The following is a 26,496-nucleotide window of genomic DNA, read 5'->3' as shown; positions in this document are numbered from 1 at the left end:
GAGTAACTGTCTGCCCGTCCGTCTGTCCGGGCAAGCTGTAACTTGGGCAAAAATTAAGATATCTTGATAAAACTTGGTGCACATATTTCTTGACAAAAGGCACAAGTTCGTAGATAGGCGTAATCAGACCACTGCCACACCCACAAAACGTCATTAAACGAAAACGTATAAAGTGCCATAACTAAGCCATAAATTATAATACAAAACTCAAATTTGACACAACGAATCACATTATGAAGAGGCACCTGTGGTTTAGAAATATTTAAAAGTGGGCTTTACCCCGCCTCCTAATAAGTTTAGTGTATGTATCTTCCAAACCAATAAATTTACATCACCCAAGTTTGCATAGGACACATTTTTTCAACTCGTATTATGATAGTGTCAAAATAAGTGAAATTGGACGGCAACCCCGCACATTCCCCATATAACGGTTTGGATAAAACTACCAAAAGTGTGTTAAATCATTGACTAAATACGTCAGAGACATTAAATTTTACACCCAGGATGCTAGAGGGTGCTTTTTCTTTCCAAAAATGGACGATGGGCGTAGCACCGCCCACTTTTAGGTGAAATCTCATATCCAGGGATCCGCTTGACCGAATTCATCCAAATTCGGTGCATAACATTCCTTTAATATTCTTATATAATATTACAGTTAGAAAACTTAGGAAAAGGATGCCATGCCTACTTTCCATGTAACACAATTTTAAATTCCATCTGATTCTTTCACTTTATAGTATTCAAATAAAGCACCAATTAATATAACGGGATAAAACTTTGCACGATTAGTGCCTTTGCTACCTCATGACAAAAATTGTCCAAATCGAACCAAAACTCTTCAAACGTATCGAATATGTGGACCCAAGTGCTTATAGTTGAGTTTTTACCGAAAATATCAGTCAATGTGCGAGATATATAATATAATTGAAATTCGGAAAGAATCCATTCCTGATAATAGTATGTCTGAATGTCAAAAAATCGGTTGAATCGGTCAATACTTCCCTTAGCGCTAATATACCTAATATAAAGATTTTCGAACTTTTGGGTGACTTTGTACCGCATATAGGTATATGCCAATGTGGAAGTAATTTTAATGAATGAATGAAGGAGTGTATTTTTTGATAACAGTGTATCTTTGTGCAATGGATAAAATTGAACGTAAACATATATATTTGAGTTATCTCAATGAAATTGAGAGAGCACTTTTTAGTAATAACAGTGTATGTTTGTGCTTAAAATGGATAAAACGGGTGAAACTTGCCCTAGACGCTATATGACTAATAACAAGATTTTCGAACATCCAGGAGCATTTTATTAGTATTTAACATGTTAATAGTATATGGTATTGGCAAAAATAGATATAATCGGATCGAGACTACCCCCGACTCCCGTGTATTATATATAATGATTTTCGTATTTCTAACAAGTTTTATGGGGAATATATCGTTTAGTGTGTAAGTTATATATTTAAAAAAATTCCTTGAAAATATGACGTATCTTGACCAATTTTATTCTTACTCACGTTAAGCCTGCTTTTGTTTAAAAAAACATATTCACTTAATTTCATTAAAATATCACACATTTTGAATAACAAGTCCGATCTGACGGATAGGCGGAAACAACTATATCAAATTAGCTGGAATGTAGGGAACTACTATATTGGGAATATATGTAGAATAGCGAAAATTATTTTCTGTAGTGTATAAGAGCTGGAATAATTCGTGGACAGATATACACAGCATGGAGTCAACCATACTTCCTAAATATAAAACCGAATTGAATAATTTAACTAAAATTCTCAGCACAAAACAAACAAAGAATTCACAAATAAAAATATATTTAACTAAAATATTATAAAAACATGTGTACATGTGTCAAGGAACATGTGGACCAAGTTTCATCGAGATATCTCAAATTTTACTCAAGCTATCGCTTGGACGGCCGGACGGACGGACAGACAGTCACTTGGAATTGAACTCGTCTCGTCATTCTGATCATGAATATATATCTAACTCGATTAGTTTTAGGTCATACAAACAACCGTTAAGTGAACAAAACCATTACACTCTGTAGTATAAAGACGAATATTTAATAAAAAATGAATAAGTTACTTAATTGGTTTACTAAAGCAATATATTATTAAATGAAATTACTTGTGAGACTGTGATTTAAATAAATATACTTTTCAGCAATTATTTAAAATGCCGCAATTTGAATGCAGAGTGTACAGCGAAATTTCTGCAGGTAGGTGAAGTTATGATATGAAGTGGAGGATACGATTAAACCTTTTGTCTTAAGTGTAGCAACATTAAAAGACAGGAATTGAAAATTATAAATGATAATTTAAATATATGATGTTACTGTAACCAATGTAGTGTGTCTAATATTAGCTGACCATTCGCCGCGGGTTAGTCGGGACAGTCCCGGATTCTGAGTTAAGCGGTCCGAGACGTCCCGGGCTTAGAATTAAAAAAAATAAAATTTCTCAATAAACGGAACAAAGATACAACAATGGGCCCACCCTGTGCTGACTCCTTCTAAATTCTACATTCGGTTTGAATTTATTGAATTCCGTTGTAGATATTGGCGAGAACGTCAGCGTTGTTCACTGACAGCTCATTACTTTCAATCAACATTCAAAGTGAAACATAAACTAAATTTGTGAATTTGAAGCATGAATATTTACGAATATATATTATATTACTTTGTGAAATGTCGAAACGAAAATGTGTTTTCACGATAATTTGAAGGAAAAATATCCTTTTTTGAGAGTCACTTATGACAATTTTCGTTCGTTCGATTAATGTAATGCAACTTTTTCGGTTGCTGCTGGTTGAGACAATGATATTGAAAATCATTTAAAGACAAGGTGGCAGCAAATGCGTCTCTTCAAACTTCAATCATATCAGATTTTTTCATCGAAGAGAAGCCAGATTTGAATCTATCGATGTTGTAAAGTGTGTGGATGTACCACACAATTGATGAGAATCACGATTTCAGGTCTGTTCTTCAAAAAATCATTTAAAAAACAGCAGTTATGGTACGATTAAAATTTTTCCTAACTTTTTATTGTAGATCAAACGATTGCGCAGCCAGAATATTTCGGCCCTGTTTCCAAATGAAGCAATTTTCGTGTTCAAGAACAAAAAGTGAAGCGATAATACCAATGTTTTTGCACCATACGCATTGGAATGCCTCAAGCCTGATTTACAGAATGCCCGATTCATTTGTTTGTCGACCGACCATTCCAATCGCAAATCAATCAAGATGTTTCCTGTCGTCATTCGTTATTCCATTCCATTAACTGGAGCGAATGTAAAAATAATTGAACTTTCACAAGAAAAAGGTGAAAGGTTGGATATATTTTTACATTGGTTAAAAGAGTCTTCGAAAAATTTGATTTGACCAATAAATTGATCGCTTACTGTGGTGATAATGCTCCAATTGATTTCGGTCGCGTTGATCGGTAAAGTGAAGTAAATAGTTTTGAAAAATTAAAGAAATTAAAATCGAACATAATTGGTGTAGGCTGTGCAGCGCATATCGTGCATAATGCGATTCATAACGCACGTAATGCACTTGATGCTGAAATATTTGTTATTCAATTTAAATATATTATACATATGTATATACAATAATATAAAAAAAAGAGAACACTGGCTGCCAGGGCCTACGGCTCAGTTTTGCGAAATGGTATTGTTATTATTATTATGTTATATTATGGTGTTTGTCACGTGCACAATTTATTTATTTTGATTTTTGTATATTTTTTAAAGATTTTTTTGTTTAAATTAAATTCCTTGAAAAATTGGTTTATTAATTCGATGTTTGTTTTTATGATGATTGCAAGTAAATCTCTTGGAGCAACTTGCCCGAAGATTCTTTCCCGCGTGGATTTTAGTTTTTTGCAGTCGTGGATTAGGTGGTCTGTGGTAATAATCCTTTGTTGTTGTAAATGTTTTGCATCGCTTCGATGACGGACATGCTATCAGTGCAGATTGCAAATTTCCCTTTGTTGTGGCTTGCAAAATCCAATGCTTGTTCAATGGCTGTCGCTTCCGCTGTAAATATTGAACAATATGGTTTAAGTATGCCTCCGGCGATCAATGATCCGTTTTCATGTACTATGGCAAATGTTGTTGTAATCTCGGTTTTGGAGCCATCCGTGAATATCATAGTCCAGCTTTGATTTTTATATGAAACAGATAGGTCGTGGAATAATTTTCGATAAATGACAGGGTTGACATCGTTTTTTTTATTTTTGTGAAGCGTGATGTCGTAGCTCGATTACTCAAGCATCCACGGGGATTTTTGGGTGGTTTTTGCTTTTGAGGCGTGCTTACTGATTTGTAACATTTTGCAATAACTGACACATCTGCGGATAGTTGATTTTTTTTAAAGGCGTTAATAAATTCCGTATTTGAGATTTTATTTTGTGAGTTAAGCAGCATTGGGATGAGTTTGTAGGTGGCATCGCGCAGTCTGTCTTTTACGGTTGGTAGTCCAGCCTCCGCTAGGACGCATTTTACAGAAGATGTTGGAAAAGCGTTGATGATACGGCGCACTGCCTGGTGTTTTGGGGCATTTATTTGGCTTAGGTTGGTGTTTGAGCACCACCCGTAAGTTGGGAGTAAATAACCGATTTTTGATAGTATTAGTGCTCTAGTGACGTTTATTAGTGTATGAATATTTATAAAAGATTTATTTGATGTAAGATATTTGATGATGTTTATTCAGGCTGCCAGGTTTTTTCTTATGCTAATACATAGTTTTCTAAATGTAAATCTTTTATCGAAAATAACTCCTAATATTTTGAGATCATTTACAATTTCGATAGGTTTCTTTTTGAACATAAAATTAGTAGAGTGACAATTATTTTTTTTGCAGATGTGTAATATTTTACATTTTCTGTATAGAGGGACGCGCCAGAGTGCAGTTCCCACGTTTCTAGTCTTGTTAATATGTTTAAAAATATGTTATTTACAATTTTTATATCTTTGATTTTAGTGAAAATTATAGCATCGTTTGCATAAAGCGAAAGGAAATATATATTTATATTTTAGTGCTATATTTGATACTTGTTCAAATGCTATGATAAATAATACTAATGAAAACGTTGATCCTTGTGGAATACCATTGTATAGGTTGAAATGGTTTGACAAGGCATTATTTATCCTTACCCGAAAATTCTTTATATTTACAATATATTTTCTTTGGTGTTGATGCCGGTGATATGGATGCTGTAAATTTTTCAAAGCTTGCTTTTTTCGCTTCCTTCACTATGCGCCTGAAAATAGCATTGTCTCTTTTATAGCATATGAAGATTTTCAATTGTTAGGCATTTTTTGTAGTTATGCCAGCTGTTTTTTTTTTTTTTGGCGTAATGTATTTAAAAACGGAATTCCACCAATGAGTGGAGTTTTTGTGGAAGGACGGTCTTGTTTGGGGAATGGATTCGTTAGCAGATTTATTTATGGCTTTTGTGATTTTGGCAATTTCTTGATTTATGTTGAGGCTATGGAGATTTTTGAAGTGATTTTTTGATATTGATTGGTATACGCTCCAGTTTGCTCGGTCAGTTGTAGACGTTAGTTTGTATCGGGAAGTGGTCACTGCCATACAAATTGCTATTAATGCTGCAGTGGCATCTTGGCAGGAGATATGCGGAGACTATGGTGAGGTCGACATGCGTGAATGGTTTGTGGTTGGAGCAATGAGTTGGGGATCCGTTGCTTAGGACTGCTAGGTTCTCCGTAAGTAATACGTTTTCAATTTTGTTTCCTCTACTATTTGTTTTATTTGAGCCCCATAGTAGGATCCACGCATTGAAGTCTCCTGTCATGATTAAATGGGAATTTACTTGGTAAATAATCGATGGTTAGTCATATTCTGTGAAAAGTTGGCAAGGTGGAATGTATTGGTTTATTACGCTAAAGTTGAGATTTAAATCAATTTTTATTGCGAGTGTTTGGACATATGAGTTGATTATTATACGTTGGTGAGGGCCTTGTTTTGCAGATGGAATGTTATTTAAATTAAAGAAGTAGCCAATGTATTGTTTAAGAGTTATTGTACTCGATTGAGTTTAGGCTTTGGTTTTTGTGAATTTCCGTATGGAGAATTGATTTTGAAGTAGTTGGTTGAGGATTTATTAATTCGTTGCTTTGTTGGTGTCTATAGTTGTAAATGTTATGTTTTGTGAGAGTGACGTTTGCTGATTCAGCTATTGAATTGTTTGTGTTTCAGTTTACTGCCGTGATCGAACGATTATCGTGAGTTGCTGTTACCAATGCAGCGCAGGTGTGTGTTGTGGTTGTATTGAAAATGTTTTTTTTGTAGTGTTGCTTTGCTTCACTCATGGAGCATTTGTTTTGTGTTTTTATTTTTAGTATCTCTTTTTGCTGAATAAACTTTGGGCAAACTGGAAGAGGCTGAAATGAGGAATATTCGCACATTGCAGTTTACGCAGCTTGGATTATTTTTGCAGTGTTTGGCTGTATGGAATCTGACATGATTTGCATCTCATTGGGTTCGGAATGTATTGTCTTACCTTAAAAGAGTACCAGGAAACGTCGATTTTACTTGGTAGTTTGTGAAGGTCAAATGATAGCAGCACTACTCCACTAAGTAAAAGGGTACCATTTACGTTTTTTTTTAATTTGTAGACATCTGTTACGTTTTGGGCATTTAACTCTTTAATTATTTCTTCATCTGAGATATAGTTTAAGTCGGGGGCAAAGGTTGTTCCCTTGACAGTGTTTAGATTAGTGTGCAATTTGCATGAGATTGAGCATATTTCCGGCAATTCTTGACTTTACTAGCAGCAGAAGGTTTCCGTTTCTTATCGGTTGTATTTTTATAATATCTTTGCTTATTGCGTACAGTGTTCTGTTCACAATGAAACTAGAGTAATTGGACAATGACGTGTTTCGATCAGCTGCGGACACTACTATGAATTGAAAGCTATTAAATGAGGTGGAAGCACGTGTTACGCACCAAAGCACAGAAAACTTAAGTTTTTAGAGACAAGTGCAATAATTTGAAATCTCATATCCAATGTACAACCGAACCATCATATGCACAGCTTGCCAAACGAAACGCAAATAAAATGGTTATAGCCAAAAAACAAGAAAAATTATGAAGAAACAAAAAAAAACCCTAAAAAAAGTCATTCAACCGACCAAAGGGCTAATCATGGTTTTTTGGCAAAACGTAAAAAGATGACAGTTGCCCATCATTTTGGTTAGCTTCTTGTCGCAGACTTTTTATGTGAACGTACTCATATAAAAGTGTACACCCAACTTTTCTTTCAAAACAAATGTCTGATGCAAAGCGAAGCAAAAGTTCTATGTGAATTGGCAATTAAGGACATTAACGAATGCGCTCTAATAGTAAAATGGAAAAACAGCGAAGCAGTTTAACAAGCAAAATATAATGTAGAAATTGTTATAAGAGATGAATATGCTATAGAAAAATTGAGAGAATTAAAGAGGCTAAAGGTGCTAAAATTAGTGAGCCTAACAATTAAGTGAAGCGAGAATAATTGAATGTGCTACAAAACAAAATAATATCAGTGAAAATAAAGAAATAAATATTATAAAATCTATCGATGAAAAAATAAGGGAAACCGCCATCAAAAATATGCCTGTGAAATACTTAGAAAAGAACAAATAAATAGTAAAATAACAATCAGAGGTCAGAAGAAAACACTCATGTAAAACGGCACTAAATATAGTGATATCTGATTGGAAGAAAGAGCTAAATAGGAAACAAAGCATTATAGCGATTTTTTTGGATTAAAAAAAAGGATTTAAAACAGTGGATCGTGATATCCTGGTTTCAAAGTTATTTGGCAGATAGAAAGAAAAAACAGTGATAGATTCTTCTAAATCAAAAGAAGTGATAGTTCCTTTAAGATTAACACAGGGCTCTGTCTTGGCACCTATATTATTTCTTATATACATACTTTTATATAAACGATATTATTCATGCAGTAATATACTGCAATATTAAATTTTTTGCAGATGATGCACTACTACGAATATTTCAGCTTGTTCAAAATTACGAAACGATCTAGATAATTTATATAAATGTTTATGTGCAAATAGGGTAAAATTGAATTAAAGTAATCGAAAAAATGCAAACAAGTGTACTACTATTGAACAAAGAGTAAACAATGAAATAAAATCTATAAACTATCTCGGCGTTATAATTGATAAATAACTTATTTTCGATAAACATACAGAATTTACTGTACAACTTGGCGCATTTTACGTCGAGATCTTAAATTAACAGCTTATGCAAGAACTGACGCCGCTAGATTTTCCCAAGCGATATTGCTTCATTCGTCATTGTTCTGTGGGAAACAAAACATGTTTGGCAATCCTAATGTGTCAGCACTTTGCCTCATTTGCCGACTTAAAAATAATTAGATAATCAAATTTATTTATTATACAATATTTTCAATAAATTCAAAGCCACCAACTCCACTTGCTGCCAAACACCCCCACAATAGAACTACATCCTCACACACAGTTGAAGTAAGATCTCGTGCTTCAAAAGCCGTACCAGTTTTTCGCCACACCCTCTGCCTTCCTTTAATTCCAAATATACAATATTTGGGCTCATCCGGCTATAAAACTGATTCCCTGAAAGATATAGGCTGATTATATGTTCGTTTGCGAAAGCAATGCGCTTCATACGATTTTTTGAGGAAATGAATGGCTTTTTGCGTGCCCCTTGCCTATGGTATCCAGTCCTTTTTAATATTTTTCTTGATGTGTCGCTGCATATTGTTTTTTTAAATCGTAGTTTTACATCTTCTGCTATTTGGGAAGTGATTCTGAAAAGACCTTCAAAAACGCATATATTTTATTAAGGTTTTTATTCAAACACATTTCACGAATTGGTGAGCGGAGACTTTTTCTACCAAGTGTTTATATTATATAAAAGATCAGTATAATTGGGACGAGAAATCCGAGTGGTCGTTTATTCGTCAGTCCATCTGTGCAAGCGATTACTTGATTAAAAATTAAGATATCTTAATGACACTTGGTACACGTGTTCCTTGGCAAACAAGTGAGGACTAGTTCGTAGATGGATATAATCGGACAACTGCCACGCCCAAAAAGGGCCATTAATCGAAAACATATACCTATGCTATAACTAAGCCGCAATTATTTTTAAAGTGGGCGCGGCACCGCCGCTTAATAGGACATATCATTTTGACACCTCTTGGGACAACATGAAAATAGGTGAAATCGGATGATAACTACGCTCACTCCCATATGACGGTTTTGTTACAAACTACTTTCCTCGCGGTTCTTTCAGAAACCAACCGCTCATTTTATAAAATTTTCATATATATATATAATAATTATAATTAGGAATTTTGAAATTTAAATTTAAATTTTATAAAAACAAACTTTAGGAACCATCAGGTGGTCATCAAAGAAGTACATTGCAAAATTATAATAAAGTGATTAGTAAAAGTGTAAAAATGCATAATTTGTCTTTACCAATATATAATAACACAGAGAAGTCAGGAAGATCTCGAAAAGTTCTTTGATGATTTTAATTGGTCGAATCATGACTGTGAAACTGATTTTTCTTACGACGACAACATCGCTGAGACAAATTTCACCATTTCAGCGAATCGACGTAATTTGATCAGATAGTGAAGATTTTATTGAAGAAGACCCAGAATGTGAAATATCCGTTCACATCAATATTAGTGATGACAATATTTTACATACAAGTACAAACAATGACGACAGTCCAGTAGTTTTAGGAGGTCAAATACGATGACCACAATTTCCCACCTTTTTGTCGCGCACAACAATAGATAAAGATTCTATAGAGTTTAAAAACCCACTTTAAAAGCGCTGCAATATGCAATTGAAAGAAAGTTGGATTCAGTTTCGAGGTAGCGACCACCTTACGCCAGAAATAATATCGTTGCAAACGCCCTATCAGTTCTTTTCATATTTTGTATCAGAGGATATTGTTTCAAATACCGTTGAACAGAGCAATTTGAATTCTACACAGCAAAATATAATGAACCCACTTAACACCACACCTGATGAAATTAAACGATTTATGAGTATTAACATACAATAACTATCTCATGTCAGTAATCAAATATCCTAACGCACGTATTGGGGTAATTACGGCAATCCTCACTCATTGCAGCTATGACACGAAACCGTCATGAGAAAATTCTACAATTTTTTCACAGCAATACAAAGTATAAATCAAAGTCGCTTTCTCTGTCCCTATATCCCTATGTGTGCTTAAATCTTTAAAACTACGCAACGGATTTTGATGCGGTTTTTCTTAATAGATAAAGTGATTAAAGTGAAAGGTTTATATGTATACATCTATTAAATAGTCGAGCAATACTTGGTTCTTCCTATAGCACTTTGAATTTAGCAGCGATCGAACGCGTTTATTATCGGAGCTCTCTAGCGAGGAAAATAACAATACTTAATAAAAACGTGCTTTTCAGCGCTACAACGTATCAGAAAGTTATGATAAATAATTGTATGATAGTAATTTTACAATATAAATGATATTCTTTTATAAATTTAATTAAGGTTAAATCGCACTTATAGTATTATAAGTACATAAGGTTAGACAAGATTGGATTAAATAAAACCATAATTTATGAATTGGAATTTCAGAAAAAGTAAGCAAGTGTAAGTTCAGAAAAAGAACTTAATAGAATAGATATATTTTGCTGTTGATGATTGTTGATGGTTGCTGATTATCTTTTGTCTTTAGACGCACAAATAACAAAATATTTTTTAACTAGTGTTAATTTAATTAAAATCGTAGTTTAAGCTAGGGTATTTTAGCTAAAAAAAAATTGAATAGAATAAGTATCTTTTGTTTTTTTATTATTTATGATTTCTAAATGGTAAGTATTTAGCTATTTTTTACTGCCGCACATACTAATAATATTGCAATTTGGGCATAGGTAATCATACATGTAGAACTGAATAAATTTTGTACAGAAATTATAAAGTCATGTCTGGAAGATGTAGTCGTTCGAACATTGGTCGTAATACAGTAAATGCCAGAAGAGTACATTCAGTAAGAGATGAAGAATTGTCAACGGAACGTGAGGCCTCAGCCAGACTCAGGATAGATATAGAACTAAAAGAAAGAGATAATCTTCAGTAGAGCGTGAGGCTCACCGCAGACGGCATCAAGATTGGCATACAGTTCAGAGAGACAGAGGATCATCGGTAGAGCGCGAGGCTCGATTCAGTCATCTTTGGGATGGATATAGAGCTGAGAGAGAGAGAGAGAGAGAGATAGAGAGAGAACCTTCAGTAGAGCATGAGGTTCGCTGCAGCCGAGATAGGGTAGACATCGAATACAGAGAGCCACAGAATCATCAGCACGAGCTAACTCATGGGTAAATAAAGAAAATACTTCCCTGAATTACGATCCTTCGATTTCTTATAAAGACGATCGTATAGTATCAATAGGTACTATGTCAGTAGTGTGTGAACATTGCTTGGCATTGAAATTTAAGGACGAACCGAAAGGCATGTGTTGCTTACAGGGAAAAGTCAAATAAGAAAAAATTCTCCCTCCACCTGCACCACTTCACTCTCTTCTTACGGGTGATCATCAGAAATACAAACAATTCATGCGCAATATATGCCGTTATAATAACGGATTTCAAATGACTTTTTATAAGAGTAAGCAAGCCAGTACTTGGTAGATCAAGTTGGTTAGTGATTAAAATTAGACCCAACCAAATTGACAGGGCTATTTCAGATAAAGATTAAGATCCATTCCTGTACGAAATCGTTAAGAAACATATGGTACATGGCCCTTGTGGGACTTTTAACCCAAATTCTCCACATATACGAGATTCTAAATGCAGCGAAAAGTTTCCGAAGTCGTTCCAAACACAAAAAAGTACTGGCGATGACGGATATCCCAAATATCGTCGACGATTGCCAGAACAGCGTGGGCAAAATGCTACCGTCCGAAACCAAGTTATTGATAACCGATGGTTCGTTCCCTATAATCCGCGCCTTTTGATTTTTGATGCAACGTGGAGTTGTGCAATTCAATATGTTATAAGTATATTAATCAAGGCAGTGATCAAGCCACTTTCAGCACACTCATCAAATGAAGTGGAAAAATATCAGTCTGGACGTTACATCTGCAGCTCTTACCCTATCTTGAGGATTTTATCATTCGAAGTGCACGACCGGGCTCCCACAATCTTCCACCTTGCAGTTCATTTAGAAAATGGACAAAAAGTATATTCACTGAGAACATTATACAAGAAGTTGTTAATAACCCGCGGGATACAACGCGCAGTCAAACGATGCTTGGAGCTCCTTCGTTAGCTCCTCTTTCGTTGGCGGCATAGCCTCCGTTGCGCAAGTAAGGCTATCTTATTACAAAGGGCGCCAGGTATCCGTAAGATCCGTTCGAGACTGGGCTATTTAAGGGCCCCCAGCCAGGTTGATCCTCGGCACGGGTCGCATGACACCCTTTATAGTACCCCCGATCATGGTAAGGAACCTTATCTGTATGCTGTGCTATTGAGGAACATCGAACACACAGATAAGAAGTCTGACCTTAGCTAGATTTCTCACGTCTACGGCAGGGGCGGACTGTTACAAGCTCGTCCCCGTTTATGTCGTGAATCTGTGGTACCTATTACCAGTCGGCACCCTCGGAAAGGGTTCAGTGGGGGATTTTTGCCGAACCATAACCCGAACAATAGTAGGAAGTAACATTGAAAATGAGATTTTTGCGAAACGATCTCGTCCTAACAGTTCCTCGCTACTGCTGCGTTATATAAGGTTAGACAATATTAGACATTTTCCTACATTTTCCTTGCATACAATGTGGCATATCTTTTTGTTTATCGTCACAGCGAAATTCTTTTGTAGATTTTAATACTAACTAATGTATCTTGTATTAGTTTACTAATAATTTTATTCAAGTTTCAATAAAAAATGGTTTTTTGAAAAAATACATACTAAAACAAGTATGGAAGGGCTAAGTTCGGATGTAACCGAACATTTTATACCTTCGCAAAGTTAAATGGTATATTCGTTTGAGATTTCTTTATATATTTTAATAATTAGAAGCAGGAACTGTTGCCTTAGTTATTTACTTTTCACTCACACTGAAAATAATTAAAGCAATTTGTAAACTAAATTTACTCAAATTATGAGAAATCGTTCTTGTGCTTTTTGTATATGCTTATAATTGATTTTATATAGAATGCATTACAACTGTATTGAGAAGTATGAAAAGAAATTGTTTTTGAACAATGAATAACATTTTTTTATTTATTATATCGATATTTTTATACATGATTAGCTTAAAAATAATAAATATTAACAACTTTAAAAATGATATAATATTATTATATTAATTTGTATACAAAATTTACAATATTAAACATAAATTTTTGTAGAGGTTCTTATACATACATATATCCAAATTATATTTCTTTTTTCCTTATACTATTTAATTTCTATTATATATTTATACAATAATGTCATATATAATAACAAATTATACAATATATATAATTTAAATTTTCTTAATTAGATTATATACATATTTTTCTTAAAATTGTTTTAAAAATTACTGTCAAAATTCCTATACCATTCCAATTCGATTATATTTGGAAAAAAAAATGAAGAACTATTGCACTAAGTCTGAAAACTTTAGTTCGAAATAGAGACACAAATACTGTCATGATAGCTGTGTACTGTCTCAAAAGTAATTGCATTTACACGGGAAGGATCCATGTTTGAAAATGACCAATCAATTTGTGTACCGGCAGGTGTGGTTGAATATTCTGTACCAAGCAACGAACTAAAGTTTTTTATTGGAGCAGATTTCTTATTGCAGTCCATGTAGACATTAAATAAATGTTAAAATCTCCAAAAATTAGCATATTTTGATTGCCTAACTCAGAAGTAAGGACTTCCTGAAATTCTACAATTAATTGTCTGACAGAGAAAGCTGAATTTCTATATAGAACCAGAATATTAATATTGAAACCTTTAAACAAAACCGCTTCTAAAACTTTGCGGCCTGAATAAATTTTCTTTACAGCCTTTGATTCTATAGAGCAAGCAATACTATGCTTTGCATATACTATAATGCCCCGTTTATTTCTGTTGGTTGTTTCCGTGCTATCTATCCTCAGCTCGTTAATTGGAGTAAATCCTGGTATATCAAAACTTTCGCAAGGATAATTCCAAGTTTCTACAAAACATAAAATATCTGAAGATAGTATCAAACAGTCGCTTTTTATATCATTAATGTGAGCGTGAAGACTCTGAACATTATGGAATAAAATTTGATGTCCTGATGTTCGGGAAATCATAAAATTCAAACTTGTTGTTAAAGCTTTATTTGTGTTCAATTCCCTCAGTTTTCTAAATACGGGATCCGATTAAGAAAATTTGTTAGGAGGAATAAAATTTCCTAAGATGAATAGACCTTCTGCAGAAGTAGCTCGACTACAAGCGACATATATTGACGCTCTAGGCATTCTGGGTCGAGTATGAACTACAACTTTATTATATGTGGCACCCTGACTTTTATGAATAGTTATTCCCTCAGCCGGAACAACTGGAAACTGACTTCTTTCAATTGAAATTTGTTCATTTCTTTTATATTGAAAAGATTTTACAACATTTTCAATTGGTGTCCAAGAACTTTCTAGAGGATGAGGCTTTTTTGATCGTGCTATCAAACCAACAGAAGGTTCCAAAAATGTAATCCACAGAATGTGAAAAGAACAATGGAAATCAGTTTGCATAAGTTGCCCAGCTGCCCCAATAACCAAGCCATCACACGTATTTATGTTCACTGTAATCATATATTTGGCGGAGGTTTTTTGTGTCAAGTCCCTGCGTTTCAGAAGTTTTGAAAAGTTTAACTCTTTCCAAAATATTATCATTTTCATTTATACCAATTTCTTTAACTGAGTCTTTTGCAGTTGAAAGGAAAGCTTCTGTTGGGATTCGACTGAGCTTAAGGGCATTTAAATTATTTGTCTCTTTATTGGACTAAAATAAATGTATGGCATCATCGGGAACTTCTTCGAAATTAACTACTCGAATTTCAATGAGGGATATGTCCTCATTTGTCATAGTACCAGATGCCATATGGTTTAATGCAATTGCAAAGGCCTGATCCTCCCGTTGTCTCATTATTTCTGTTAATTCAAAGTATTTAAATAACTCCCACAAAGGGGAACCAACTAAAGTGATGTATGCATTATTAGGATTAGGAGAGAATATCCACCTATCTCCAAAAGGTGACAGTTGCTTCAAATCACCAAACACTATGATCGGTATACCACCGAAGGGGCTGTCTGTTTTGAAAATTTGTTTTAATCTCGCATCAACAGAGCTAAACATACGAGCACCTACCATCGATATTTCATCAATTATGATTAATTTTAAATCGATAAATCTGGAATACAATGAATTAACTGTGTCATTGCTAAGTGGCCTCAACTCTCTATTCAACTGATTAACAGGTAAAGAGAATATTGGATGAAGGGTCACTCCACATATTCCGAATACTGCTTTACCCGTAGGTGTGCAAAAAAGAACTTTTAAGGAACTTGGATTGGATCCAGGTGTAGAATTGTAACGCTGGTTAAGAGCTTAATATAATATATTGCAGATATCAAACGACTCTTTCCCACACCTGCACCGCCGCCAATGAACTCATAAAATGGGAGATTTGTTTTTAGGTGGTGCATCAAATGTGTCAAATAGGTTCTTTGCTTAGTATTTAGACTTTGAACTAAAGAAAAAAAAATTACTCAACTGGAATTAAAGGGGGTAGTTTAATAAGTCTAATATTGCAATCAGATTCAGTGCCATTATCTGTTGAATCTTCGCCATGCAAGTCCAGCAAATTTATATTTGGGTTTATTTCTGGAAGTGCCAACACTCTGAACTAATTTTCCACGATAGGTAGTTCATTTTGAGCACCTTCGTCCAAGTCTATTTTATTATAAAGATTTTCTAAAACATTTTCAAGTTCTCTTTGCTCAAAAACATCATACCTTAAACCTTCCATACCGAATAATACAAGGTTTGGTACGTTTTTTCACAAAACCGCTACCGTCTTTAAGAGGCATGACAACCCCGCTTTCTGGTAAGTTATCGTCTTCCCTCTCTTCTTCTTCATTATCACTATCTTGTGCTCTTCTACTAGATTTAAAATATTTGTACCTAGATGCGAAATCAGCTAAACAAAGAGTTTCTAACTGATCGGATCTTTGAACATAACGGTCTAAAATACCGGCTACGAATATTTCAGTCGAACCTGAAGGAAGGTTCTGAAGTTCCGCTCTAGGTTTTACCATTCGAACACGTTCCTCAGGTCGAGAGGTGTTTATAAATATTTCTGCATTACTTGCTTCCGAAAGATGGAGCCCGGTGCAGCAATATACTGCTTCTTGTGCAGATATTTCTGTGCCTCATATAAATTTGTGACCTATATGTTTAAGTTTTTGCTTAATAGTATAATTTCCAGCATTTACCTCTGATATAGCTTCATTTAAGAGCCTAGAAATTCCCCTGTTAGACTTGTTAATATAATTAATTATATATGAACAGCAAGCATATGCATCCAGTATATATTGGATATCCATATTTGCTCTATGGAGTTCCAAAATCAGAGGATTATAAGCGTTTATAAAACGATCCTGTATTTTCTTTTTAGAAAAATTTTGGGTTTTGTTAAACTTGACCTAAGGGCTAACAAATAGTCATCAAAAGACATATTTATTCTACTATCAGACAGGAAGTGTCCAAAATCGTTTAAATTAGAAATGTCTTCTGTAGTCATATTTGAATTTAAAACGTTTTGAATTTTGAAAAAGTTTTCCTTGTGTCTTTCTGAATTTTGACTTGTTTCTGTAAAAGGTAACAGTATTTGCGTTGAAGGCATTGGTGGATATGGTATACCAAAACGACATAACTGTTGTCCTCTTATTTCCCTAGTACAAGGCCGACTGCGGCTATGATTTGATAACCCAAATAATTTTCTAAGTAGCTGATGGAACCATTTGTAGAAATATAATTGTCAATAAAACTAATGACATCAGGGAATTTCTGAGGATCTTGAAGGTATTCTGGGAGCATTATTAAGCCAATACATGCCATGTACATGCGCGGAATCTCTCTGTTGAAACTCCACTCTCCGGTAGAAATTTGTAACAAAATGCTCTCCAAAAATTATCTTTATCTTTAAAAAGCTTAAGAATTTGTCGCCAGCGGTAGTCAAAATGTCTAGCACAAGTAACCACGTCTGACCGAATTAAACGATATTTATCTTGGGTTGTTAAACTGTTGGCTTCCTCTTCCGAAATATCTTTAGAATCAACAGTTTTAGAGAGGATGACCAAAAGCTCAACCCACTGAGATTCAGCAGCCGATAAAGTAATGAAGAAGGTTGGAAGCCCAAATTGGCGAATCATAGCGATTGCCTTTTTCTTCTCAGCTGGTGAGGATCTAACGCTTCTCAAAACCTTGTAACCATCATCGTGTTGAATCACGTTTTCGATTAATAGATTTTGGGCCGTAACTCGGTTGCGACCTGAAAACTTTCTAAAACTAATGGATGTGCTATTCTTAATTTGTAGCAGTTCTAATTTTTTTGTAATCATAGAACAACTTTGGAATGGTACACGCTCTTCTGACAAAAGGCGACGTTTCAGAGCATGTACGCTTCTGCCCAACGTATATTGTTCCAAATGAAAACTCTTCTTAATTATTATCTTGAATTATGTCAATTGGTCTTTGTCCTTCACCTGGCGCTATAACTAAACGGTTATAGTCTAAGTTTTCTACAGGAATATTGTCCAAAAGAGTTTCTTGACCGCCTGGATTTAGCTCTGAAGGTAAAAGACCCGTGGGAATATTATTACCTGAATGATTATCATGAGAAGTTTGTGCCGCATGAAAAGATTGAACGAATCGGGAATCCTCTGCAGATGCAACAAACGGAATTATTTCTTGGTTATTAAATTCTGAAATCCAGTTTTAATAATAATAACTCAACGATTACCCTCCTCCCGCCCACCCGACGCGATGGGCGCAATCCGCATACGTGCGGAATTAGCCGAGTCAGAAAAGGCAAGAGAGTTTTTAAGTGTTGAGATCTAAAACTGCTCAGCTACAGAAACCAAATTTCAACAGCTAAGATCTAAAGTTACAATATAATAAATTGTTACATTTTCATTTATTAAGAGAAAACAATAAAGTCTTTTTAATTTTGAAAAGTGAGTCAGATAAGTCAAATGTGCTGGAATGAGAATTAAAATCATGACATATACGGCGCAATGGCTCGTTTAGTTCAAAATTTGATCTACAGGATTTTAGCAGTAAAGATCTAAACTGCCTCGAAAGGCGAACCGGTTAAATAAAATTAATTTCAGACAGGAGAAAAGAACTGCAAACAGTTCCATTCAAAAGTTTCACTAAGAATGTTATGCCAAGCATTTGCCTACGACTAGAAAGTGTAGGTAGATTAATAAGTTTTAAACGACTAGTGTATGGAGGTAGACTTACCCTAGCATCCCATCGGAAATGCGCTAAGGCGAAAAGTAAAAATTGTTTTTGAACCGACTCTTACTTGTCAGAATGGATTTGGTAGCTAGGGTTCCATACCACAGAGCCATATTCCAATATAGGTCTAACCAAAGTTGTATAGAGTGTTTTAGTCATATACGGATCTCTAAATTCTTTATACCAACGTTTAACAAAACTGAGGACAGCTTTTGCTTTCAAGACCATGGTATCAATATGAAGACTGAAATTAAGCTTGGGGTCCATATTAACTCCCAAATCAACATAGTTTAAAACTTGCTCTAAAATATGGTGTTTTATTACATAAGAAGAGGGGTGCACAGATCTACGGGAAAAGCGCATCGTTTTACATTTATTGAGATTCAATGGCAAATCATTTCTATCACACCATGCAACCAAATTGTTTAAGTCTGTTTGCAACAGACACCTTTCCTCAGTTGAAGTGTATGATTTAAAAAGCTTTACATCGTCAGCGTATAATGAAATTTTTGAGAATTCTATTACTGAAGAGATATCGTTAATAAACAACAAGAACAGAATCGGGCCAAGATGACTACCTTGCGGAACACCTGAAGAAACATTAATTGTATCTGAAGGTGTATCCTCAAATATCACTCGTTGTATTCTATTATAAAGATAGGAAGATACCCATTGAAGGAATCTTGGCTGAAGGCCCAGCAGATCAAGTTTATGTATGAGAATCGAGATATTTACTTTATCGAAAGCTTTGCTAAAGTCTGTGTATATAACATCCGTATGCTTATGTTCCCTAAGATACATGGTTTACAATGATACATGGTTTACAAATTCAAGTAAGTTTGTTATAGTCGAGTTCCCTTTACGAAATCCATGCTGAGATGAGGAAATTAACGGAGAAATCGAAAAGGTTATATGGTCAGTGATGATAGCTTCAAAAAGTTTAGGTATAACTGATAGTTTTGCGATACCTCTATAGTTTTCAATGTTGGATCTAAATCCACTTTTATGCAAAGGGATTATAAATGACTGTTTCCATATTGAAGGAAATATACCGTGTTTAAGAGAGGAATTAAATATCAGGTAAATATATTTGGCACTATTTTTTAGGAAGCATGAGGGTATCATGTCTGGGCCATAACTAAAAGATGGTTTTAACTTATTTAAATTAAAAAGGACGTCTTCTTCAGAAATAATTGGAGCGTTAATTAAAGTATTCGAACACAGCACTTGCTGATAAGAAAAAGTTTTGGAAGAATTATTACAGTAGTTTGACTTGAAAAATTCTGCAAACATATTGGATATAATATCATTGTCACTTGAAATGATAGATTTGTATTTCATTGCGGACGGAAATTTGGAAATCCTGCGTTTGAAGTTGACGAAATCATTAAACGTTTTTGGATTACTTACAATATTTTTTTTTACTTTATTTAAGTAATTATTATAACATTTTTTGTTTAGGTCAAAATATTGTCGACGCAATAGAGAATATTTAGAATAGTCGACAAGTGAACCGGTTTTTTTAAATGTTTAAAGGCTCGAGTTTTTCTGTGTTTCAATTTATATAACTCTTTCGAAAACCACGGACTTATACTTTTGCTTTTATTAACAATTACTATTGGAACATACTTTTCAAATAATTTCATAATAATGTTATTAAAATGAGAGACACTCAATTCAATATCACCATTATAATTAGGCCATGTTATTGTAGAAAGTTCTGTATTTAATTTTTTTAAATTAGCTTTTGCAAAGTTAAACCGAGTACAGAAGCACGAAGTTTGATGATTATTATCCCGTACAATGCCTGAGATTTCGACAGATATTTCCAAAGCAGGATGATATGAGTCCTCTGGTAGAACAAGAGGATTACTCTGAATAACGGAACACTTTGCAGAGGTATCAACGTATACTACATCTAAGCATTTACCAAATTTATTCGGAATCAAATTAATTTGGTTCAGACCCAACTCGGACATTTTTTCGAAAAACTCATTAAAACATGACCGATTGCAAATCGGCACGATATAGTCATCGAAAGGTTTCCACGAAGCACACGGTAAATTGAAATCACCTAATACAATTATTGAATCTGCATTATTTGCCATCGAGGTAGCACTATTTATTAAAGAAGCATGCTGCATGTATACAGATAAGTCCGAATGGGATGGTATATAAGATAAGGTTAAATAAATAAAGCAACTATTAACGTATACTCTAATACATTTAAATTCAAATGAGTCGGTCCCTGGAACAAGAATATTTTCAGATGGGATAGAGGAATGCACGGCAAATAGAACACCTCCACCGATTCTGTTACCAAGTTAACCCAGTTTGTGTAAATCCAATTATATGGAAATTAAAATTGGAACTGTTCAAATACAAGTCAGTTAATTTTGTACTAACCCCTCTAACGTTTTGATAATAAATGCTTAGCGAATTTCTACCAATCAGTTTTTTATATCGGTGGTTGCTTTTGGTAATTTAACAATGTTTTCCTCAGTTTGACTTCTAAGTTTAGGTTTAAATTCGCGTACAAAAGCCCCAGATGGCCAGAATGAACTATCTAAGATCTTTTTGAATGTTTCAAGATATACGTCTATTTTAAACGATGATATACTTCTATCATAATTGAAGTTAAATTTACGTATATTGATATCATCGATTTTTAAACGTGACGAAATGTAAGATTTAATGTCCTCCACCAAGGTATCTTTGGCAAGTCTCGAAATAAATATAGACTTTTTAGGTGGAATAACTATCAAATTATTAACTGATGCTACTAAGTTAATAGGGGGAGCCTCTGGAATTGTGAGACACTTATTACTATTAGATAGAGCTTTTGGGGAATTGAGCTCTTTGGAAGTTAACGGCTTATCACCTTGAGGGCAAGGAGAAGAGATATTTATTAGGTCATTGGGAGGAGACGTTCTTTTCTGAACAGAAGAACTAAGTGTTATTTCATCGGAAGGACGTTTACGCTTAGGAGCAGGTTTAGAGGATTCGTGAGAATCATTCAGGCACTTAAAAGATTTGAACAATTTTTCATAGTGCCTAAATTTTTCAGTGAGGGTTACAAGATCACGACCGATTTCGTTAAAGCCATTGCGTGTCTCCCTATAAACTTTAAATAGATCGATTTCAATAGATCTACAATTTAAACAGGACCAACGCAATCCCTTACAGTCGAGAATAGAATCTAAGATTCTACCAGTCAGTCCAGCACATTTAATATGGGCAAGCCCATCACAAAGCCAGCATGAAACGTAGCGATCTGACTCGCCTTTAATGTTACAATTGGGGAAGTTACAAGACATAATAAACCACAAGAATGAAGATCAAATAAAAGAGTAAGTAGAACAAAATTTAATATATTAATAATAAATTAGTGTGTTAATAAAATATCAATAATAATAAATTCAATTAAGAACAATTTTTTTTATCAAAGTTTAAAACCAAGACAATTTGAAGAAGCAATATAGCGAGCAGTTTTAGAAGCACTGTAACAAATAAAAAGCTAAACGCAACACAGCTGTGAATAAAGAAGTAAAGAAGATAAACAAAGAGAGAAAACAAAATGAAACAAAAGGCTGACTCGGCACCAAAAATTGGAAGGTTTAAACTTTTTAATACCACACAAAACAGAACATTTAATACTTATCATGAAACTGAGAGTTTAATCACTAAAAATTTGTATTAACACGGTAATAAAAATCAATTAAACTTCAAGAATTTTTTAAAATAAAAACACAAATGTACACAGCTAAAAAATTACAGCTTAAGAGCTTAAAGTGTTGCCAAATATTTTATTTAATTAATATATAGATTGCGCTCACGATACAGAGGGGTATTCACTAAGAAATCGCGAAGCTTCCATAATCTTTGCAGGGCGTATGGTATCGATCATGTAACCATGATTGTATTCCAAACGCCTTCTTAAGTGAATTTGTATAACATGAGCCTCATCAAAGGACCTTGGTAGAGATGTCACAATATTGTTAACAGAAATTGGTACATTAACAACAGCACCTTTGAGCAAACTCTGATCTTGATATCCTAACGGACGGATTGTCATAACAGGCAATCTAGGCATTATGAGACGTTCTTCGATTGGGGTTAAACCTTTCAAACAATCCGGTATTTCAGGAAAGTCTAGACCGTTAGCTAAACATATTTTTGGAACGTTCTTTTTAACAATCGCATTCTTGCAAGTAGTACAAAAATTATAATTTCCATCTTCTGAAGGAAATTTTTGCATTAAAAAGAAGGCGGATGCAGCATTCGGGTGACCTTGCGCAATAGTTTCGAAATTTAATTTGCGAACTTGGTGTGAAAAATATATGCCGTATATTAGTTTCTATAACATTATTTTCTCTCGTTAATCGGATTCGTTGGGACTGCCTTTGGTTTTCAATTTGTCTATTGAGTGGGTTATTTCTACGAAGGCGAACTTGACCTTGTCTAAGACGTCTCTGATTCAAAATTTCTTCCCTCATACCCCTCCTACTAAGCTGTCGACGTTGTGTTTCTCTATCACGCTCCTCGCTCCTTATTTCAGGATTTCTTCTTGCATGTTCCCTTTGCATTTGATCACGAATGCGCTCTAAATTCCTATACTCAGGATTTCTTGCGCGAAGTTCTCTATGATCCCTAGTGTTCCTTCTTTGTTCATCATAACGTACCTCAGGGTCTTCACGCCGAGACCTATGACCTCGAGTATTATATTATTTGCTCTTCAGAGCGAATTTGTGGATCTTGCCGCCTTGTTCTATGTTGAACAGTATTTGCAACTTGCTCAACAGATCGATCCTCGGGGTCTTCACGCCGAGACCTATGACCTCGAGTATCTCTTATTTGCTCTTCAGAGCGAATTTGCGGATCTTGCCGCCTTGTTCTATGTTGAACAGTATTTGCAATTTGCTCAACAGATCGAACCTCGGGGTCTTCACGCCGAGACCTATGACCTCGCGTATTTCTTATTTGCTCTTCAGAGCGAGTTTGGGGATTTTGCCGCTTTGTTCTATGTTGAACAGTATTTGCAATTTGCTCAACAGATCGAACCTCGGGGTCTTCACGCCGAGACCTATGACCTCGAGTATTTCTTATGTGCTCTTCAGAGCGAATTTGGGGATCTTGCCGCCTTGTTCTATGTTGATTTGTATTGATAATTTGTTCGGACAGACGTACATCGGAATCTAATCTACGATTAGCGTGACTTTCAGTATTTTGTGACTGCTCACTATCTCTATATAAAGAGTTTGCACGAAGAACTCTCATACGTCTTCTATTCTGAAGACGACTTAGTAATATAGATTTTCTACTTAATCTAGGCATAATTAATTACTAATAAATGGATTAATATATAAAATACTTATAGATAATACTTATATAATTCAGTCCGTCCGTGTGTTAAAAGTTGGATCCTAGGTGCTGCTCTCTTTCACTGTAATTCCGTGTAAGTCCTTGCTATGCTATTGCTCGTCACTATACACTGTACTGTGTAATACACTAAAATTAGTTTGAATAAAGCACTTTTCTTGTAAAGACATTTAGTGAAACCGAAACTACAAACACAGTGTACTGATATTTATTATACTCTTGCAACATGTTAGTACAGCTTACGTACTTTTGTCCGAACAAATTATCAATACAAATCAACATAGAACCAGGCGGGAAAATCCGCAAATTCGCTCTGAAGAGCAAATACGAAATACTCGAGGTCATAGGTCTCGGCGTGAAGACCCCGAGGTTCGATCTGTTGAGCAAATTGCAAATACTGTTCAACATAGAACAAGGCGGCAAGATCCGCAAATTCGCTCTGAAGAGCAAATAAGAGATACTCGAGGTCATAGGTCTCGGCGTGAAGACCCCGAGGATCGATCTGTTGAGCAAGTTGCAAATACTGTTCAACATAGAACAAGGCGGCAAGATCCACAAATTCGCTCTGAAGAGCAAATAATATAATACTCGAGGTCATAGGTCTCGGCGTGAAGACCCTGAGGTACGTTATGATGAACAAAGAAGGAACACTAGGGATCATAGAGAACTTCGCGCAAGAAATCCTGAGTATAGGAATTTAGAGCGCATTCGTGATCAAATGCAAAGGGAACATGCAAGAAGAAATCCTGAAATAAGGAGCGAGGAGCGTGATAGAGAAACACAACGTCGACAGCTTAGTAGGAGGGGTATGAGGGAAGAAATTTTGAATCAGAGACGTCTTAGACAAGGTCAAGTTCGCCTTCGTAGAAATAACCCACTCAATAGACAAATTGAAAACCAAAGGCAGTCCCAACGAATCCGATTAACGAGAGAAAATAATGTTATAGAAACTAATAATAGTGGCCATTTAACTGATTTCAAAAACATTTATTTCCAAAATATAAATAAGGGCCCTACTGAAATATGTATTTGCTCCGGCGGCTTATGGTTTTCACACCAAGTTCGCAAATTAAATTTCGAAACTATTGCGCAAGGTCACCCGAATGCTGCATCTGCCTTCTTTTTAATGCAAAAATTTCCTTCAGAAGATGGAAATTACAATTTTTGTGCTACTTGCAAAAATGCGATTGTTAAAAAGAGCGTACGAAAAATATGTTTAGCTAACGGTCTAGACTTTCCTGAAATACCGGATTGTTTGAAAGGTTTAACCCCAATCGAAGAACGTCTTATAATGCCTAGATTGCCTGTTATGACAATCCGTCCGTTAGGATATCAAGGTCAGACTTTGCTCAAAGGTGCTGTTGTTAATATACCAATTTCTCTTAACAATCTTGTGACATCTCTACCAAGGTCATTTGGTGAGGCTCATGTTATACAAATTCACTTAAGAAGGCGTTTGGAATACAATCATGATTACATGATCGATACCGTACGCCCCGCAAAGATTATGGAAGCTTTGCAGTTTTTAGTGAATACCCCTCTGTATCGTGAGCACAATATACATATTAATGAAAACTGGATTTCAGAATTTAATAACCAAGAAGAAATTCCGTTGTATCTGCAGAGGATTCCCGATTGGTTCAATCTTTTCATGCGGCACAAACTTCTCATGATAATCCCTCAGGTAATAATATTCCCACGGGTCTTTTACCTTCAGAGCTAAATCCGGGCGGTCAAAAAACTCTTTCGGACAATATTCCTGTAGAAAATTTAGACTATAACCGTTTAGTTATAGCGCCAGGTGAAGGACAAACCAATTAACATAATTCAAGATAATAATTCAGAAGAGTTTTCATTTGGAACAATATACCTTGGGCAGAAGCGTACATGCTCTGAAACGTCGCCGTTTTGGCAGAAGAGCGTGTACCATTCCAAAGTTGTTCTATGATTACAAAAAAATTAGAACTGCTACAAATTAAGAATAGCACATCCATTTGTTTTAGAAAGTTTTCAGGTCGCATCCGAGTTACGGCCCAAGATCTATTAAACGAAAACTTTGTTCAAAACTTGATTCAACACGATGATGGTTATAAGGTTTTGAAAGGCGTTAGATCCTCACCTGCGCACTGGGAAGCTGAGGAGAAAAAGGGAATCGCTAGGATTCGCCAATTTGGTCTTCCAACCTTCTTTACCACTTTATCGGCTGCAGAATCTCAGTGGGTTGAGCTTTTGGTCATCCTGTCTAAAACTGTTGATTCTAAAGATATTTCGGAAGAGGAAGCCAACAGTTTAACAACCCAAGATAGATATCGCTTAATTCGGTCAGACGCGGTTACTTGTGCTAGATATTTTGACTACCGCTATCGACAAATTCTTAAGCTTTTTAAAGATAACGCCGACATTTTTGGAGAGCATTTTGTTACAAATTTCTACTGGAGAGTGGAGTTTCAACAGAGAGATTCCCCGCATGTACATGGCATGTATTGTCTTAATAATGCTCCCAGAATACCTTCAAGATCCTCAG

General features: G+C 35.0%; 1 protein-coding gene across 5 annotated transcripts in view; it reads left to right on the top strand.

Moving 5' to 3' along the window:
• Frmd5 (FERM domain containing) overlaps window positions 1-26,496 on the top strand; it is a 533,566-nt gene that overhangs the window by 83,458 nt on the left and 423,612 nt on the right. For 2 of the 5 annotated variants that reach the window (XR_011395239.1, XM_070106601.1), the window contains exon 6: window positions 2,190-2,244. The exons of the other annotated variants lie outside the window; for them this stretch is intronic. Coding sequence is in view for 1 of the 2 variants with exons in the window: in XM_070106601.1 (XP_069962702.1) it covers window positions 2,190-2,244 (55 nt within the window). In the remaining variant the exon portion in view is untranslated. The remainder of the gene's footprint in view (window positions 1-2,189; window positions 2,245-26,496) is intronic. 5 annotated transcript variants of the gene reach the window in all.

Source organism: Bactrocera oleae, chromosome 3, assembly GCF_042242935.1.
Source record: "Bactrocera oleae isolate idBacOlea1 chromosome 3, idBacOlea1, whole genome shotgun sequence".
Classification (NCBI taxonomy): domain Eukaryota; kingdom Metazoa; phylum Arthropoda; class Insecta; order Diptera; family Tephritidae; genus Bactrocera; species Bactrocera oleae.
Note: the sequence above shows the minus strand (reverse complement) of the source record. Positions and strands in the feature narration are given on the sequence as shown.